The following is a 21533-nucleotide window of genomic DNA, read 5'->3' on the forward strand; positions in this document are numbered from 1 at the left end:
TCTGTTTTCTATGATCTTCTTAGGAGTTCTGAGACCTTTGCAGTCTTGCACGACTTTACTTGTTCTTTGAACTTTTAGTATTATCATTTATATTATTGGATTTTTACCTTTTATGTGTCACTGTATTATTTTGCGTATGGTCTATGTATGATTATGTTATTATGTATTGAAGTTTCTTTGATGTATTATTTTTCCTTGTATTAGTAATATTTTAAGTGTTATTTCATCTTTATTAATAATGTATCATTTTAAGTTGGTTTACTTTCTTTTACAGGAGTATTAACATATTTTAATTATCCATGAGATATTTTAGTATTTTTATTATAATAGCATCTGTTTTTTATATATTTTCTTTCTTTGCTCTTTCCAGGCCTAGATTTTATGTTTTTATTATTGAATTCCTTGTACTGTGAGTTGTTTACTTACATCTGTAAGCCTCGTGGAATACTTCATGGAACACGAGGAGTTATGTATCTGTTTTCTTAATTTAAAACAAAATGTGCAAAATCACGATATTTGAAGAAAACCTTTATCTTAATTCAAGGAAATAAGTTTTATTTGTGGCAGTAATGAAAGAATCATGCTCCAGTTAAACTGAAATGCATATGGTTTAAGCTCGAAGAAAACGCTACAAATGAATCGTAAAGAACATACTTAGATAGTTTTCGCTTTTGAAAACAACTTAATTTTCCTTTCAGAAGTCACATTTTTTCCCTCTTGAAGCTAGTAAATGACACCTAGATTTCAAAAGATATCAATCTATAAATTTTAATGAACTATTGAAATTTTATTTATTATCAGATTTTATTGCTGATCTTTTCCATCTTATCCTTTTAATGCTGTATATGATCTTGAAACGTTCCAGAGTTTCTGAATACTAGAATTCTGTCGTTTGCATCACCTTTATTCTCCTGTTTTCATTTCCTAAATATTTGAAAAGCTTTTAAGCGGTTGCCTTTGAAAATAAAAATTCACTTTACGGAACAGATCACACCAAAGCCATCAAGAAAAAGTGATGTTTAAGATCAGTTATATAATTATTTTTAAAACAATAGCTTGACGTTGCACTATGCGAAAAAGAATATATCTTTCTCACTGTTCAGTCTATGAACTCATAACAGCAAATATCGACATCCCAGAATCAAATAAAGCATTCCTTTTATACCCTAAGAAGATGATATTTTAAAGAAAGCAAATTAAGGCATTGTCGACAGTTATCCTATAGCAGTTAACCTGGGGTAGCTTAAAAAAAATTCAGCATAATTTTGCACGGACGATGGGGTCGTTGATTAACTGGGCTTTGCCGGCTATTGAGATAGTTCAAAAACTGAAATTTGTAGATGCACTGTATGTAAACATATTTATACTTCGGAATTAATATAAAAGCAAAGACTTAAAAGGCATCCTCTTTTTTATAAAGGTTCCAGTGGCCAGCCATCGCCACCAAAAGCTGATGAGTCCTCTAGTCCACAGCCAGATACAAGTGCCGCACCAGATCTATGCCAAGATGCATCAATAGATACAGTCACTAGAACACAGGATGGTAGTAGCTACGTATTTAAAGGTGAGATTTAAACACATGTTTTCAATTTATTATTCGAAAGGTGAAATATTTTTTATCTTCAAAACTATTACTACAAAAATAAAACGCTCTCTACCAGAGAGAATAAGACTACTTAGCTAAGAAATATTGGTTAAAATTAAACTTTAAAAGCTGAAAAATAAAAGCATAAATTGTAATTTGAAGCTATGAAAATAATTTCTTGCTTGATGGTAAGAATGACTGTTACTGTTACTCATTTTTGACGTATCCATTTGTATATTTCCTGTCAAATTTTGTTACACCTTTTATATATTATATTTTCATTCACTATTGATTAAAGAATTACGTTGTGTTTGTGAATGTGTCATTAGGATGTAAATAAAATCATTCCAAGATATTTATCAAGGACCAGGACACTAGAAGTCTTCTCTGTATAAAAGAAATGCAAAAGTAAAGAAGTTTTGTCTCTAATTTTAAATTATGAGAAAATTAATATCACAGCGAGTTTTCGCGATTAAACGTTTGGCGTTATTATTTTGAACTTCTATCTTTAAATGCTCATTTATGTTTTCTATTTCTAATTTATGGGGATTTATTCTTTAACTAGTAGGCCTGCCATAACCCTATCATAACTCTTGGCCTAAAGCTGTTTCAGATGTTAAACTAGAGTATGAGCACAAAGATCAGACTCCAATTATGTATATAAATAATAAATTATGCTTATAAATATATATTTTGAAATTTTTTTAGACTAAAATTTTCAAACCATACCTGCTTAGAGGGATGGAAAGGAATTTTTTGTGACGAGTTTTAGGATATAATTTCATATCATATCATTAGGTAGCAAAAGCATCTTAACTAAATATGGTTTTATCAGCCTTCTGATGCACTTTCCATCAAAGGGCGTTATAAATATTCATCAGTCCTCTATGCTATGTTTTCTTCAGCAGAAATTAATCAGAAGTAAAATTACGAAAAATGGAGATGGAGCCTATTTTTCCATCATTAAAAAATTACATAAATAGAAAGCAATTGAATTAATTTATAAGTCCGCCAGAGATGCTCAAGATGAACAATTTGGTACCAAATTGTTAATCGAAATTATAAGACTGTTTACCGCGGATATAGAAAGATTGTATTTTTTGTTATAAGGTATTTCTTCCGCCTCCTTAGCATGCTTTCGTGGTGTAATGGTCAGCACACTCGGCGCGTATTCGAAAGGTCCGTGGTTCGAGTCCTGGTGAAGGCACTGCTCATTTCTCCATGTCTCCTGCTTCGAAATAACATAATGTCTCTACAGTGGCGCCCGAACCAAAAAAGGTGGCGGATAATGATTCTTCCCCACCTGGATTTGGCGATTGGGTCCCCTAACCCCCCAATCACCCTTCAAAAGGGGGAGTATATAAGGCATTTCTCCCGCCTTCTTAGCATGCTTTCGCGACGTAATGGCCAGCACACTCGTCGCGCATTCGAGAGGTCCGTGGTTCGAGTCCCGGCGAGGGCATTGCTCATTTCTCATGACTCCTGCTTCAAAACAATCCTAATGTCACTACATTGTAAACACGGGATAAAGATATGCTAGATATCGGTATACAAACATACCTTTCACAGGTACTGAAATAAATATTGCGTCAGTTGTCTTAATGAAAGAAGAAAACAAAGTGAACATTTAGCTGCGAATGCGCTAGCATAGTGAAATAAATATTTTTAAGACGAATTCCACGGTTCCAGACGAATTTATCCGCCTGTGGAAGTAGTCGCGTTAGAGCGATGATGTTTGATAACAATATTTATGTATGTTATAAGAAGTATTGATCGCATTCAGAGGTAAAAGCTATGAGAGGTTTAATTATATTGTAAAAATCGCATGAATTCTAGTTCTTTATTTTAACTCTAATCCTTTGAACCAATTATTTTTGCTTTTGTTTTTGTGTCATGCATGCTTTTTTTAATTTCCAATCAATCTATTTTGGCTTTCTTTTAAATTCGCAGCACTTCTGACCTCATCTTAATTATTTAGGTGAGTTTTACTGGAAAATTTTCGATAATGCCATTGCCGATGGGTATCCAAGAAAAATATCTGAAGACTGGGATGGATTAGAAGGAAATTTAGACGCATCCTTCACAGGATCAGATGGGAAAACTAATTTTTTCAAGGTACTGCGCATTTTGAGATAAACTCTGCAACACAAATGAAATGTAACGTGTTTTTTGTTAATAATAATAGTATTACTCAATATAATTAAACATTTTAAATAACGCAACAAATTTAAATCTAGTTTTTCATATCTATGAGCAGAAATAGCTTTCTTTTATATCATCTTCCCTAGTGAACAAAGAACCTCTACTTGTTTTTCAGTTTGATTATTTCTGCTTTCACTTACGTATTTATCTGTCATTATAAATTCTTTGTGTCACACGTTTATTCAGATTATACTTATGCGTTTTATTCATTTCCGATATCCCATGCGAACTCAATCAATCAATGTTTACTTACGTATTTCTAATTTTTTATGCAGAGAAAAGATGATTGAATAGCTTTTAATCAAACAATAAAATTTATTCGGTAATATAAAAACAAAACATTTCTACATAAATTTGTAGTCACAAACATCCTTCGGGTCTTTTTAATTTAGAAGTCAAACAACAAAAATCAGCTTTATATTTGCAAATCTTCACAGGACTAGTTTCGATGGTTTTACCGAACCATTACCCTCAGCTGCCAAAGTGCAAATTCTGCTTGGTGTGCGCTGCTTACCGGAAATTACATTGGTCAGAGAAAATTTTTATTATTCGAGGCATTGATTTTGCGAGACGCAAAAGATTTCTTTATGACCACCGCAATCACCTAAGTCGTCGACAGTTTTAATTTCTTCATTTGGGGTTTCTTCAAAAGCCTTGAGTGCGAGTGCTCCATAGCGTCTTACACTAAACTCGTTGCAAGAGTCGTTGGAGAAGCCTGGAATTTTTGGACACACACGCGTCGATGTTGTGAGGCACGAATTGCAGTGGATGGAATGAATCAAGGTCAATTGTAAAACAAGGTTAGGCTCTTTTCGACTTCGACTTCATTTACTTGCAGAAACGGAAGAAAGAGATAAAATAAAATTTCCGATAAAAAATAAGATCTCCGATAAGTTGCACAATAGAAAAAAAAGATATCAATATGTATCTTAAACAGCATATTGCATTACTTAATCAATTACCAGGCATTTTGCATCTCTCTGGGGCTTGCAAATGTCGTTGGAAACTCTACATCAAGACAAATTGTGTGTAGACGACTTGTACAGTTTCACCCTACTCTAACCGTTAACAGCTAGAACTGCTTTGGATATAGGTTAGATTCAACATGCGTAAATGTTAATTAAGTTTTTTTCAACTGGGTATTAACTGTATGCGTGTTAACTCTGCTCTAAGACTGCATAAGTTTAATTGTTTACTGTTCGCAGTAATAATAAAATGTGTTTTCGTTTCAAAACAAAATCATAATTATTTTGTACATTAGGAAATTTATTAATAATTTCTTCAGCATTTACTCAGATCTTGCAATAAGCCCAATTCAATGAGATTCAGATGCTGTATTATGCTAATTACAGAATATAACTTAGATTATTTGAATATGGAGAAGCGTACGAGGCCTATCCCCAAAAAACAACAGATACCTTACTGTATACTGTGGAGGGTCTTCTTCAGGAAATCTGACCCGAAATTACATCACGCATGAGAAACCACAGAAACGAACTATACAGTGAGGTCGTTCGCATGGGTTCCAATCTGTACAGAATGGGTCAAAACAGAATGTGTTCAACAGTCTTAACCTCTGGGTCACAGGTAACGCTAAAAATGTAGAGAAAATGGGAGGTATACCAAAAATAATAGTGAAAAATATTAAAGCTTTATATCAAATATGGTATACTGTCTGCGCAAAGCAACGAAAATGTGCAAAGAATATAAGCACAATAAGACGAATGTTCTAACAACACAGGCCAAGTTTATTTAATTCGAATGAAGGCGAAAATTAGCAATAAGGCATAGTACAATGTAAATAAAAATTGAAGTTCGCACTTCGAATGTCTGAGCGAACATTTCCTTTTTCAACTGTGAGTAGGATAATAAGCCCATTAGCAACAGGTGTCACACCATCTACACAGAAGGAAAACAGTAGAAAAGGCTTTGCAAGCGGGATAAGTAAATTAGAGAAAAATGTAGTCGAACTCCTACAATGCATCTACGAAGCACCTGAGGATGGACACTCTGAAATAATTAATGACTAATATATAAAAACAGATAATGATGGCGTCCGTCAAAGACCAAAAGGTGAAATTGACGAATGCTGGTAGTTGGACATGGTTTCCCAACGACAAACGAGCTGGCTACATGATAGTTTTTGTTTCTTCTCAGATAAAGTATAAGTACGAGAACGTTTGCTTTAAATATTCTTCCACAAAGACATACCTCCGCTTACGCACATAGTCTTTGAATGTAATAATGTAAAATAATCTAATCCTAAAAGAAATGTGTTCCTAATAAAAACCTCAACAATGAAAAGAGAATATGATAGCTGAATCATAAGATCTGAAATGAGAAGCTAATCGAGGAAAGTTTTACACACAACGTACTACACTGCTGGCCATTAAATTTGCTACACCGCGAAGGCGACATGCAACAACTATTGGCGAGCAGGAGATTTCAAAATCATATAATACGAGCTTCATTTAAGAGTTTAGTGATGCCTTCGGTAAATATATTTTGATCCGTGACAGTTATCTGACCTTGATTAAAGGATTTGGAAAACAATTCTAGCTCACTTTTCTGTCAATAGATGGCATTAAGTGCTTTAGTTTCTGGTATTTTTGTAGAACTTTTTAGGACGTTTTCTCTCTGGATTTACGCCTTTGCGCATGATTCTCTGGTCTCATTTTCGTACTTTTTCAGGAAGAAGTCCTTCCAAGCGCTTCTTCATAGTTGCCTTCGACTTTTCATTACATATCCGGGTCTCGTGGTAGATCACCGAGTCTCCTGGTATTTAATTTTTAGCATTTACATGGAAATTGTTTTTCGGTAATAAATGAAATTTATTGATTTCATTTTTTAACACATACAATCTCCTCGTGCACCACAAATGTAAAACACGGGGCTTACAAAAGTAAGCTAACTGAAGCATCAGATAGTACATGCATAAATAAAACGAACAAAAACAGAGAACAGATGTCTAGACGTCACAAAAACAGATAAGTTCATTGGCCAAGTCACTACAAACTTTTTCAAACCGTTCCGTAAGCATAAGCGAAGGTAGGGTAGAAAAAAATTAAATATTCCACATCTTGGGAGGTACTCGTTTTAAGCACTCATATAAATTATTTGATCTTAGATTGAAACAAAACAGGTAACTTGCAGATTTACCGTGACCAGATAAAAGCTGAGATACTTTAAAATTAATAAACAGAAAAATGGTAAATAGAAGGAAAAAAACTTTTTGGTACAGAATCGAAACTAATTACAGAAATTTATGGGCACTAAAACAGCTGAATGAGGAATTTCGGGGAAGGGGACATTTCCATTTATGCAGTCTTCCAAAATATCAGTTGCTAGTGCCTCAAAAGTATTATTTTTATATTCAGTTTTGAAACCATTAGATGGAACTCATGCAAGAAAAAAATAGCCTAATAGCTTAATAATGCGAAGAACAATTCTTCGTTGAATTTTTCTCAGATTTCTTTCGTTAACCTTCTTTGCGAGAACATGTGCCCAAGCACGACAGCTGTACGAAATAAAAATCACAATACATCAGTTTATTGGCTTAATAGCTTACTCCAAAAATATTTTTGGAATTTCGGTGAAAACCATTAAAAATATTTTCACATTTAGTAGAAAGGAATTCAATGTGTTTTTTCCACGTTAATTTTTGGTCAAGTATGACACCAAGATACTTAACACGCACTACAAGTTCCAACGGAGAATCATCGAGTATCAAAGGAGCAATATTTTGTTCATCGAAATTTCGGGAAACAATCATAGCTTTACTTTTTGTAGAACTGAAATTAAGTTTATGCGAGATCGCTCAACTGGAGGCAAAATCCAGTCCTGCTTGTACTTTCGAAAGAATGAAGTCAAAATCGTTCCTTGAAAAATTGCAAGTCATGTTTAAATGCAATTTTCAAGCAACCGCGGAGATGACTTAAAAGATCATTTATTGTTTTGCTCAAAAGAATAGATCCGGACACAGAACCCTTATACCTTCGGATACAAGCTGAAGTTCAGCGGTCCTCCCGTTTAAGAAGGTTTTAAGCAGGTTATAGATATTTTGTATTATTCCACTTCTTTTAGAGTTTTTAAGATAGACGGCCACCAAGCATTATCAAAAGCATCTTTGAAATCCAGAAAAACAAAAATTGTAAATATCATTCGCTTTCTACAAGATATTATTAAGGCGATTAAGGGCACCTTCATCAGACCTCCGAAGAGTAAACCCGATCTGAGAATCATTATAAAAACATTTCTGTCTCAAATACCAATTTATATTATTAATGAAGAGAGATCCGAGACATTTTTCCCAAATATGTAATAGGCTAATGCTTCTAATATTATCAAGATAAGGGATTAATGTATCTAAAGTTTCAAGGATCAAAACAATCCGAACTCTCTTCCATTGGGTTGGAAAAGTCTGTGCAAAAAAGTGCTATATAATATTCACATTTTGCTATTATGTATAGTGAAAAGTGCTGTATAATTTCACTGTATAGAGAGTCTAGCCCAGGTGAGTCGTTCTTCTTGAGACTTTTAATAACACTGTTAACGTCTGAAGTAGAGAACTGACAGTCCGTCAATGAAATATATTGCATCTCTGACTCAGTACGCAAAGCTCTGTGAGAATTCCTATCATCACGGGCATCATTCCTATCATCCTATCATCATATTCTCTTGGGAAATTATTTTCCATAATAGCAAAATTTGTGGCACTGAATAACGAAGTAACACTGCCATCCGGGATACTGATTTCAGTAAACGCAAATTGGGCAAATTTTCTTTTCCCACCCCCTAGTGATTTTCAGCACAATTTTTCTCAGTAAATTTTATTTGATCTGAATTAACTTAATTATTATTAATTAAATAACTTATTTAATTTTGTTTTACGTTAATATATGGAACATTACCAAGTGCGTCCAAACCATAGTATGTACAAAAATTGTTAATTTTATTTTCATCATGTTTAGAAGTACTTTGAAGAAATAAAGCTTTCCTTCATTACTCAGGAATTTCTCAGTAAAAAAAGTGTAAAAAAAATTATAAAAAGAAATCAGCCAACGAATATAAAATGTATAGAATACCTAATTAAATATACAGTAAATCCTTACCGAACTCGGGAGTTAGTCATTAATAAATTACGCGTACGGCAAAATCGCATTCCGCAAAGTTAACATGTCAGGACTGTTGTTCCTTCTAATTGCCTTTGGAAACAGAACTGAAGTCCTGAGTATGAATAGGGAGTTTACTCAAAACTATGTTCGTGCATGTGTAGAAGATACAGTATAAATAAAAAGGGTTAAATTTACCCTTTATTTCTCACATCGTACCGCCCTTCGGGATACAGAGACCAGCACTTATGTTCTAAAGCGCAGAAAATAAAAAAATAGACTAACTTAACTACATAAGAACTAAACTTAGATGCTCTACAGAGAATAGTAACGCGAAGATTGGCCTTTTAGCATTACATATGTAGTAGCGAGCGAAATGCAAAACTACGTCTTCAAATATCAGTGAGAACTAAGTTCTGGTCTTAAAGGCAGACAAAAACTGACTGAAAAGTACGTGTGTGGTAAGGCAGCAAAAAGTGGCTCTCTCTCTCTCTTTTGGCTAAAAGCCATATCTTAAATACTTATACAGTTCCCAACCTCATTTGCATAAACAAATCTACTTTCGCTTATTCTGGCCGGAAATGGAAAATAAGAAAGATAGTAAAGTTTTAAAATAAAATAATCTTTAGTAAAACTTAAAATCCTTACAAACTTTCTGTAGAAAAGATGTATTATACATAATTGATATTAAGAAAGTATGTATAATTTAATGAAACCTAAATAATTTTTTAATAGAAAGAAAAAAAACAAATGTTAATTCAAAGAATTTTTATTACTGTTTAATAAGTATGCGGTACAAATATTTTTTTTAAATACTTGGTAATTTTTTCTTGGAACAAATGCTGACGTAATTCTTGACACTTTCTGTCACTTTTCTTAATAATTCGTTTAACTTCTTGTAAGTTAAAGGCGCTCATCTTCTTATTTATTCTTGCTTTCACTGTCGGCTGGTGTTATAAGATTATCTAATTCTTCATTTATTATTTCTCAATTAATTCTTTGACTTTCATTTGACTTCATTTCATAGATTTCATACATTTCATTTGACTTCCTAAACATTTCACTTTCTTTCATATAGAAAAATCTTCTGTTGTCATTTGCTTTTGAAGTTTGTACGATTTCTTGAACTTCACTTTTAATCGATGAAAATCCTTTAAAATTGTTGATAATGTCTGGTCAGAGCTGAAGCCATCAAGCATTCAATGCTGATTAATAAATATCAAACCGCATATGAATGAAATTCTAGCAGTTGACAAATTAAATGGAGCAATTAAAATAACGCGTATACGAGAAATCATGTTCCGCAAATCCTCGATCGGCAAGAGTATTTTACATTTTACATCAGAATCATGCTATAAATAAGTGTGGAGTTTTGAACAAGCGTTACAAAGCGAATTTAAGTCAATCTGAAGTTCTTTGGAAATGGCGGAGCCACGTCCCGGGAAGTTCTGCTTTGGGGGCGCAAGATCTTCCTGATTTCTCATATTTCAAGGTTAATAGCTATTGGCTTTCTATTAAATTTTATTTTACATCATCTACATCTTCCCTGCTAATTTTCATCCCTTTACTAATTAAGGAAATGAGAGTTTTTGTTGTAGTTTGATAGTATCTTGAAGATACCAAAAAAGAGAATTCATTTAACAGATTAATGAAAGAATTTGCTTTTTCTGCTAACTTCTGTTCTAATCGTATCTTTTTAAAACATTTCAAGAACTATTCGATAATTATATTTCTCTTTATGCGCTGATACTGCACAGAGCAAATATTTGTATATTCCATTTGTGCAATGTACATAAACAAGAGCTAAGAATGCCTAATGAAAAGAAAATGGGTGTCATCTTGTCTTTATGATAAGAACTTATTTTAAAACAGAATGTAAATCAGTTTACATTACGTTAAATATTTGAATAAACGACTGTTTTAAATTATTGGAGAATTAACATAATTAAACCTGACTACATCTTTTATAGGGAGGAAGATATTGGCGTTTTACTAATAAAGATATGGATAATGGCTATCCTAAACAATTAAAAGACGGTTTTAATGGTATACCAGACAAGCTGGACGCAGCTGTTCTGTGGAGTGGTAATGGTAAACCTTACTTTTTTAAAGGTAATATAGATCTTTCTAATTTCTGACACCGAAAATTGTTCATAAAATTAAAATTCTACTAAAATAAATATTAGTTTTACACAATAAAAATCTGTTATGTTTTCAGTTATTTAATGAAGCAACATATTTCATTACGATTAAACAATTTATCAATTATGTAACACAAATTTAAGATTTCTTCATATATTTTGACACTTTAATCGCACGTTTTGCAAATAAGATACTTTAAAAAACAGGTTCCCTTAATTAGTTACTTAGCATAACTTTTCGCAATATGTAATTTTCTTTTTCCTTTTAATTTTTCCGTATTAATTTCTAAAGAAGAAATAAATATAAAATGGCACAGGGATGTAATCATCATAGTAAAATAATTAACTACAATTTTGTTTGGAATTAAAATGTTCTTATAATAATTATAACATTATATTGAATTAAATTTTTTATGACAGAAATAGCTGTTTATTCGTATTTCCTCGCACATAAAAATTCTATTCTTGAATTTAGGAAATCAATATTGGCGTTATGACAGTAACGATGACCCACCAGTAAGTAACAAATTTCCACAACCAATCAGTAACTGGCGTGGTTTGCCTAATAATCTGGATGCAGCATTTCAGTGGGAGAACAATGTCACATATTTCTTCAAGGAGGATAAATACTACAAATTTAATGATATAACTTCTGAGGTATGTAAACATTTTTTTTTAATACTGCAAATATTAACTTATAATAGTTGCCAATGGCTCCTCATCATTTTATGTCATTTGAACATGCTATACTGCATTTTTAAATTGAATTACTTTTCTACTGCAATTTTACATGGATTTTCTTTTAAGTATATTAACAATTTAGCTGTAAGCAACAGATTTAATGATAAAGGGGTTTGTTTTAAGATACGTATGCTAAAAAGAACAGATTCGAGGTGGCTGAAATAACGCGGTACAAAAAAGATACAATTCAAAAGCTGCGAAAGATAATTAAAACGAATCATATTTAATCATTCAATTATGTAATATAGTTCATCGGAATTTATAGCATGAATTATGCAAATAATTTCTGATTTTAATTTCTCAAGTCAATTAGGCATATTCGTGTAAGACCTCTCATAATTAATTATTCACAGAAAAGAGTTATCAATAATTAAGGTTTGTTTTATAAGGGATACTATTTCCAATGAATTTCGCTGTATTTAAGCTAATTATTCTTTCACAAATGTTATTTCTAGTCAAGGAGAAAAAATGTTTATAATTCCCTAAGGGCAAGCTCAGTCGTACATTAATTAATAATAGCGAATTATGTTATGATAGAAGCTTTTGCGTATAAATTTTTGTTACAAGAATTGCCAACAATTTTGCTCATTGACAGTAAGTACTTTGTATGAATAATTGGACACACATATTCGCTTCACGAATATTGCCGAAAATGTAGATTCTCAGTAATCAGTGCCCCCAGTTCTATTCGCGACATAAATCTTCAGCTAGAAGACAGCCTTGTAGGTAAAACAGATACTTTCTATAGCATATATCCATTTTTTAAGTCATCTTAAACATTATATTTCATTATTTTACCTAATCTCTTTATCTTTACCCTTGAGTGGTTGACCAAGTTGTAACTTGTTTCGCACAAGAGATAATTATCACACTTTGCAAAGAACTTCTCGGCATTCCTAACAGCGATGAAACTTTTTCTTTCCTAGTGAGATAGATAGTTACATATTTTATATTCACATATTTTCATATATTTTATATTCTCTGTTTAAATATTTTTTTCCTGTCTATCATAATAGAAAGTTAAATGTTAGATCCAGCATTTCTTTCAGTAAAATGCCATTTGTGTGCTATCGTACCATTTAACTGAAGAAATTAAAATAACAATAATGATGATAATGATGAATAGGTCTCCCTAAAATATACCGCACTTACTTGCATATTCCCTTTCCCAGTTTTTGTTTGTTTGTCTCCCTCCCAGCATATGATTTAAAAATGTCTGGTTTATTGTCAAAATGTGTGCAAAAATAGGAAAATATTTTGTGTAAGTAAAAAGAATATTATTGAAATTGAGAAATCCTTTAAAATACATGGTGTAATAATATTAGTATGTCTTTATGTGTGTTTTCTAATGAGGGGCTGTGTTATAATTTAAGTCGTCACTTAAGAAATAGTATACTCCCCATATTTTTCATCTCCTGGTTTCAAGCGCTACATTTAGGAGTAAAAGAGGGAAAAGACTGGAGTAAATACGGTTAATAAATAAACAAGTAAATAACAAAAAACTGCAAAACCCAAAAGTTTACCGTGTTATCAGCATTCCATTAGCAGCTTTCTTTGTTCTAATTTCTTTACTAAATTCATGTTGAATAATCCCATTCTTTTTCTTAATATTTTCTTATCATATTCTTCAAAAAATAAGAACTTCATATTAAAATTTGTTTCCGTCTAATAAAAAAGATTGTATCAAAATTTCATCGGAGTACTTTCATACTGAGGCGTTCAAGGGCAGGAAAGGGATTTCGGATCAGTCCGCACACGAAGTGAGGAGCAAGCTAGCTGATATTGGAGAGAAGAGTGCGAATGAAATAACAAACTGGTTGGTAGGATGACGTCGTAATTTGATATGAGATTAGGTATTAGAAAATATTGTAGTCAATTCTGACTTAAATTGCCTTACATAGTTTTAAGGTTTCCCTTGATTTTTAACCCTTGTAACTAATGCATATATCGTTACGAATGTTGTACACGGATACACAATTTTAGTGCAGTTATATGTGAAAGCGTTGTATTTTTCTGCATAATGTAACATGAAAAATCTAGAGAGAAAAGCTATGCCAAAAAAGTAAAAATACAGGGGCAAGTCCATTTAACATTGAGTAAATTGGTATCTCGGTGATTTAGCGAGAAATCGCCAAAAGTTCTCAAACTTGGCGACATTTTGGCCCGGTCCATGTATCACCGTAATAGGTATTATTGTAATTGAATAATATAATTGATCACTATATTAGCTGCAACCGTACTTATATTGCATTTTAGTAATTCGGAAAAGCAGAAAGTGCTGGAAATATCTCAGCGACCAGGTGAAAACTATATGAGGACGGAGAGACAATCTGCTCTCAATTGCTGTTAGCTGTTAGCTCAGCGTGAGTTCCAAGTACTATCTCCGGTTTAGCTTCGCTCTTTAGCTGCGCTTTGCATTTCGTTGTGTTGTGTTTAACGTTCTTGGTAGTTTCAAGTGTCACTACTGATTCTGCTCTGTTATACTGTGAAGAACTGTATCAATATTTTTGTGGAAAGTTACTGAGCTTTGATGTGTTGTCCTCAATAAAATGAATTGTACTCGTATTAACCTATCGTCGGATCTGTGTGCACTGCATTCATTACGAATCCGTACGCACGCAACAATATATATGTAGAGATAGATAGATAGATAAATAGATAGACAGATATAGATATATATATATATATAGTATTACACACATTCTTTACTATATAAATATCCCAAATCATTTCCGCGCTAAATGCTGCTGAAATAAATAAATTAATCATAGACAAAAAAAGGGGGGATGAATTTAGAACCAAAACAACAAAAGCATCAAATAATTAAAATATAAAACCAATACAATCCCTAAATCTCTCAATAAAAAAGCAAAAAGACCCGATTACCTCGATGAATGTAAACCAGAAGAAACCCTAAAAAACAATAGAAATAAAAAAAATAAAAAGAATACATAAAAGGGAATTGAAGAGGAACACAATCAAAATTTGATTAAACATTATCAAAAGGATGTCGATCAGATCCCAATTGAGTCAACTTGCTAGGAAAACGTTTGTGTTTCTGTTCGCCTAAATTTAGCTGGTGTAAATTATTTAATCATTAAAGTTCATCCAAAAATTTGTAATGCCTCCTCTACATACCCGCTTTCCTTTCAATAATACATAGAAGCAAATATAAATTAAATAAATTCAATTTTCCTAATAAAGAAAAAAGTAATATACACAGTTATTAATATTAAAACGAAAATTACTAAAACTTGGGAGTTCATGTAATATTAAAACAATTTACAGAGTACAAAAATGTTTGAACTTATCTGTCACCAAAACAACGGAAACTGATTCAAAATGGGGAAAGTGATGCCTAGGCTTGCCTCTTTGGCGCAATTGGCAATGGAAAGTTTTAAATCTCTCAGAAGATGAATTTGTAATATGATTAAATTAAAATTGAAAAGCATTAAGAAGTAATGAAGATTTTGTAATTTTCATTTTAATTTTATTGTTTATAATTGTGCATAGTACTGTTTGTTTTATTAGACAGATTGAATTTATTTCATTTATATTTATATTGTTTCTATGTATTACTGAATGAAAAGCGGCTATGTAAAGGAAGCATTCAAAATTTTCGGATGAGCTAAAATGATTAAATAATATTAAATGGTTCGTGAGGTAATTTTGGGTTAACAGAAACACAGTGGTTTTCCTAGGAAATTGATTGAGCTGACCTCCTCTTGATAACTTGAATCAGATTTTGATTGTGTTCCTCTTCCTTTTTATGTATTTCTATTTTTTTTTTTGGGAGGGGGTTCTTCTGGTTTGAATTCATTGAGTTGATAGGGTCTTTTTACATTTTTATTCGGAGATTTAGGGATTGTACTGGTTTCATATTTTATTTCTTTTATGTCTTTGTTGCTTTGGTTCCAAATTCATTACTTTTTGTCTATAATCAATTTACATATACATATACATAAGATACCCCTTATATTTTATCTTATAATATATATATATATATATAAGACCCCTAATATTTTATCTTGTAATTGTTAATTCCTGTTCATATCTGTACTTTCTTAACTTAATTATTTCCTTCTCGTTCTTAACTTATTTCCGACCTTCATCGTTCACTTCATTTGCTTGATTTTTATTTAACTTAATTTTTCACAATAAATGTTCAATTTCTTTCGTATTTTTAGTCTTTATAACTTACAAATTTCTTCGCATTTTTATTTCTTATATTTTCCTTCTATAATGAATCAATTTATTCCCACAATCTTCCATTACTAATTCCATTGTTTTACTTAATTTTATAGATATGTCTTAAATTCCTTAACATTTATAATCGTTATAATTTGTATTTCCCTACACAGTTTCAGATTGCTTTTACATGTTTAACTTTTCTTTACATGTTCTATTGTGTATTTGTTTACGTTTTATGGTTTTAAAACAATAATCCTTTATTTCATTCTCATAATCTTAATTTTTACTGTTACTAATTCAAATATTTTCATTAATTTTAGACGTGATTTTAACTTATTCCGCAAATCAAACTTTTATTATTGTCTATGTATTCTTCATTTTCTTAAACTTTTTATCACATCTGTTGTATTTTCTGACCATAACTGCATTATTTGGTGCACGATTTTTATGCATTTCTAAGTTATCAAATTTCCGCGAAAGTTTTGTTCAGCAGTTTTAATGTCACAATTTACTATTATTTTTCTTTAATATATGTATTTATTTCTTAATCTTTCTCATGTATTCCTAGCTACACCGTAGTTTTCTACTGTAATGTTTAGTTTCGAAACCCGATTACCTTTAAACGAATTAAGTACAAATTTCCAACTTTGAAGGTTGATATTCTGGAACGAATTCATAACTTTCAACCGTAACTTTTTAGATCATGTTCACTATTTCCAAAATTCACGCTATAACTTTATCTGTTAACTCTCGGTATTTGAGTAAATTTCATTCATCACATGTTATTTTCATATTTTGATGCACTGACTACAACACTATTTTTCATTTATTAGTCTATGCCTTCTATAGTTAAGATTCGCTACCTTCGAGGACAGCTTTTGGATGGAATTTGCACACATACGATGAAAACTCTAGAAATACTCTAGAAAACCAATTCTTTCAGCGAAATACAAATGTTTAAAGAATTTCTTTAAATTGCATTTTGAAATTTTACTCTTAATTCTAACTTATACTAAAACCTTCTCATTCAATATTAATTCACTATCAACATAATTAACTATCACACCAGCTTTCTTTCCCTCACAGTCTATTTCAGTCATTCTAGTACGATTTTTATCCATTAAAGTGCAGAATTCTTAATTATCATTCGTTTTAGAAATTATTTCCACAAACATGACACGCCCCACATTAGCTGAAGTTATAGGTGAAAACATCGCGGACGAAAACGTCGAGGAGAAACCAACCCAAAACGAAAACGTCGTCATACAAATCATCATCCATATAATACGTCGATGGAGAAAAGAAAGCAAGGAGAAAACATTGTCGTCGAAAATAAAGTGTCGAATAAAGTCGAAATAATGCGTGTGACATTACCATTACAAATGTTGTTGCTTTTTTTCTAACTCTGATAGTATTTGGCGTTGAGGTGTTATAGTTTGGAAAAATTTAATGATAAGAATTAAAACCGACAGTTCTTCCAAATCACGCGGGAAAGGGAGCACTGCATATGAAGCATGGAAGAAAAATTTGTGTTTTAATAAAGACGTCGAAAAACACATTGTATACAAGTAATCTTTTTCGAAAATGGTTATATAACGGTTATTTAATGTTGATTCATGCTCTCAAAAAATGTGTTAGCTCTTCCAATGGCACAAAGAAGATATAAATATTACTTACAACGGCAATTTATTTGTCGGAAGTTAAATTACAAAGTAAATATGACAACGTCACGAAACAAGTTTTTCAAATTTTTGCCAGTAGGAAGTCTGCCATATTTGAGCCCTACCACATACACCGAATTAATTCAATCTGCCGGTCACAATTTAGAGCAAATTTTTGTGAACCTTAAAAATGCTTCTCCCCTTTATTTTTTATTATTACACTGCTTAAGATAGATATAGAGAAGACGCATAAAATGAGTGTCGTTTTAAGACATGTTCATATTGCAAGACATGATAATTCAGAACTCATAAAATGAATAATTAAACACGGATTTCTCGGATTTGATGCTCTAAAACAGGGGTACCCAACCTTTATGTACTTAAGAGCACATTTTAGAATATATGTTAGACGGCGGGCACCATTTACGTTTTCAAGATGAATTTACAATTGTAATAATACATGCACATTAAAAAAAAAAAAAAAGAGAGATCGGTCGCATTTCGCTTTCGGTTGGTATCTGTGTTGGACGCAACTTCTATTTCATTAAAAATGAGAAAAACTTCCGCATAGAACTTTACTGAAAACTAAAACATTTTTATTGTAACCGCACAGCGGTAGGCACACATTAAACATTCGGCGGCCAGCAGGCATAGGGTTCGAATCCCTGCTCTAAAAGATCAGCCTTCCCAAGGATTGAAAGAACTCATTCTCAATTTTTTCCATAAAAAGAAATTTCAATTAAAAAGTGGTATGAACAAGGATAGGATGGCGCACATATCTTGAAGGTCTTCCAGCAAAAGAATTATATGTTTATGTAAAGCAAAAGAAAAAACTTCTAGCAAAAGACAAAAACTATTCAGCCAAAGACAGATATATACACTGCTCGCCTCACAACGTAAACACCAGCATTAATGACATTGTAAGAGGTTGTACAGATATTACACCATTTTGTGATACATTAAAAAATGTATATTTATTATGGGGTAAAAGTATAACCGTCAGGATGTGTTAACAAATTTTACAGCCTGATCAGAAATATCTTTAAAAAACTAAACCCGACTAGTTGGTCGGGTAAAATTACATAGCTAAATGCAATCAAATTTCCTTATGATGACATTCTGAAAGTTTTAACTAAAATCCACCTTAAAAGCAATAAAAAAGAGAAACGGGAAGAAGCGCCGCAAATAAAAAAGGAAACGGGGGGGGGAGAAGAAACTGAATTTTATTGTTATTATATTTATGCAAAATGCGTTAAATGAAATATTCGTATGTTACATTTAAAAAATATTACAGAAAACAAATATATATCTAGATGTAGTTACGCAAAGGTTAAATAACTTCTGCATAAGCACAAAGAAACTACGAAATGCATTTAACTTTAGCAGAATCCAAACAATTAACCGCAAAACGAGATATAACTTCACAATTTCTAACCAAGAGACAAAATAAGATAAAACGTTGTTTTCATTAGTTTTCGAGACATCAAAAATTTCAATTCGATGAAGAATATTTTTAAGTAAATGTGTTTTACTGCGTTTCAGATATTAGTGCAAATAAACAATCGATTTATTGGCATGACAAAAGCGAGAGATGGGTTTCTTTTTTTGGAACATTAATTTCTTTACAGTATTTTCTTTACAGTGTCGTAGTGCGAAAAGGAGAGTTCACCGAAAGGATCTCAAACTCACAGGCGCAATGCGCAATAAACTCGCAGGCGGAGTACGCGAAGGCGTAGCATATAAGAAGGGATGTTTCGGGATTTTTTATTTAGTAGATAAAACCGAGATTCGAACCTGTAACAAAAGGAGTTCATAGGGTAATACTATGATTGATTGTCTTAGAGCACTCCCCCATGATCTCTAGTCCCTTATTGACAAGAAAAAGGTTAAAAATAAATTATATTTTTTTAGGATTGTCCCCACCACCACCTGGTGCAGTTTATTGCACCTCGACAATCCCGAAAATTTAGAACAGAAAAACTCATGTATAACTTTATGTAAGATTTCCATAAGTTTTTCAAGAGGTCGAAAAGTAACACTATACTAAAATACCTATAGTGTTATGAAATCTTAAAATTAAAGAAAGTAAAAATTAAATTAAAAAAGATTATATATAAACTAAATGTACTTAATATCATTAAACATTAAACAAAAAAAATCATGATATACAAATTTAATACACAGAACTCCATTAAATGCAAAAAAAAAATTATGAAAAATTAATGAATAAAGACATTAAAACTAAATATATAAATTGCGTTAAATATAAAAGAGAATTCAACACATACATTAAAGTAAAAATTAAGAAAGATAATTATATAAAAACTAAATATATAAATTGCGTTAAATATAAAAAAATTTACAAGTTAAATATGCAAAATATCATTAAAAGTAACATTAAACTTTACATGAAATACGTTAAATAATCTCAAATTACGGAAAAGAATATTAAATGTTAATAGATTAAGAAATAATTAAATATATAAAAAAAATTAAATGGTATAATGCCCATAAGCATAGCTGTTCACACTATCTATCAGATATCGCTTATCGTCATAGGGCCACAAAGTCACTTTGTTGGCTTCAACAGTGAATAGTTTGTGACTCTGGCTAATAATTCCATATTGCACATATCGTGATCGTGTCTCATTGAAGAGACATTCTTTGTAGTTTATATGTTTAACTCCTTCACATCCAATCCGCCCGACACGGCCCTACATTGAAACAACGAGAACCGCCCGAAAACGGCCGAGATTGTAATCTTCTTTTCTCCCCTCCCCCTAGGGTATGCAATAGCAGGTGCACTTTCCCCAAATGCATTGTATCAGTTTACTGCAGATAGCTTGTCCTAAGAGGTTTTTTTTATCTTTAGGTTGATCCTGACATTTCTTTGTTGATTCTTTTGTGGTACAGTGTGCTTTTAAGCTTTAAACAGCAGTTTAAGGATTATATTTATTTTTAAACAATTTATTCCTTTCTATAAAAATAACGAAAATAAACAAAATCTCAGTCGTGATCATATCAAAGCCGGAAAGGCTTGTTGATCTGACCTTCAGAATAGTTTTATAAAGAACGGGGGTCAAAGGCTAATGGAATCTTTGTTAGAAAGTACAAAGGATGTCACTGGAAATGTTCACACCTATTTTCTGCGTTAAGGGACGAGGAGAGGAGGAAATTGCTGTGAAACTGGAAAACTATTTCGGGCGGTTCGGGTATTTTGAGGATACAGCTTAGCAAAGGGTCTGGATTTCAAAGAGTTAATATGCTTCCTTAGCACAGTTCTGCTCACCCCTTTCGCTGTTTCTTCTCTCCACAGGGAGTCAGCAAATAATACATTTTGGCTTTTAGTCCGACGAACTCGTAAACAGGTGCTCCATTCAATTCTTTAAGCAGCCAATTCTCTTTTTATTCTTCTCACTGTAGAGGGGTGCTCCTTCGGATACTCGGAAGTATCATACAAATCTAAATGTAGACTCATATCCCTATAAATGTCCTCTGTTTGCACAGAATAAATGAATCTGTGTCGGTGAAAAGAAGTTGAGCTTTTGATCCATAGTTCTGCTTCATGTGTTCGTAATGAAACTTATACATGTGCAGCTTGCTCAGTTCCAAAATGGCAAAATCCGCATAAATAGGTCGATTCAATGTAATGATATTTTTTACACGTTGAATACCTACTAAGTCTTCATCAAAGATTCTAAACTACTTGAAAGATGGAGCCGTCTTTCTTACATTATTGACAATTTGAAAATCCACCCTATTTCTTACGTTTTCCATTAGTTTTCCGTACATTGAGTCATTCATCAATTTGAAAAAATTCTTTTCAAATGTGGTATTCACTTTTTTTCTTTCTTCGGTGTTGAATTGAATATATTGCAATAACCAAGGCTTCTGTAAAAAT

The 21533-nt window shown here is 32.0% G+C and overlaps 1 protein-coding gene across 1 annotated transcript in view; it reads left to right on the forward strand.

Moving 5' to 3' along the window:
* Positions 1 to 21533, forward strand: part of LOC118183209 (stromelysin-3-like) — a 218750-nt gene that overhangs the window by 184525 nt on the left and 12692 nt on the right. Inside the window, exons 18-21 of the mRNA XM_035352675.2 lie at positions 1421 to 1564; positions 3564 to 3700; positions 10869 to 11010; positions 11515 to 11696. Of these exons, the coding sequence (XP_035208566.1) occupies positions 1421 to 1564; positions 3564 to 3700; positions 10869 to 11010; positions 11515 to 11696 (605 nt within the window). The remainder of the gene's footprint in view (positions 1 to 1420; positions 1565 to 3563; positions 3701 to 10868; positions 11011 to 11514; positions 11697 to 21533) is intronic.

This window comes from Stegodyphus dumicola, chromosome X1 (assembly GCF_044657685.1).
Source record: "Stegodyphus dumicola isolate Sdum_Otavi_A_Nest chromosome X1, ASM4465768v1".
Lineage (NCBI taxonomy): Eukaryota > Metazoa > Arthropoda > Arachnida > Araneae > Eresidae > Stegodyphus > Stegodyphus dumicola.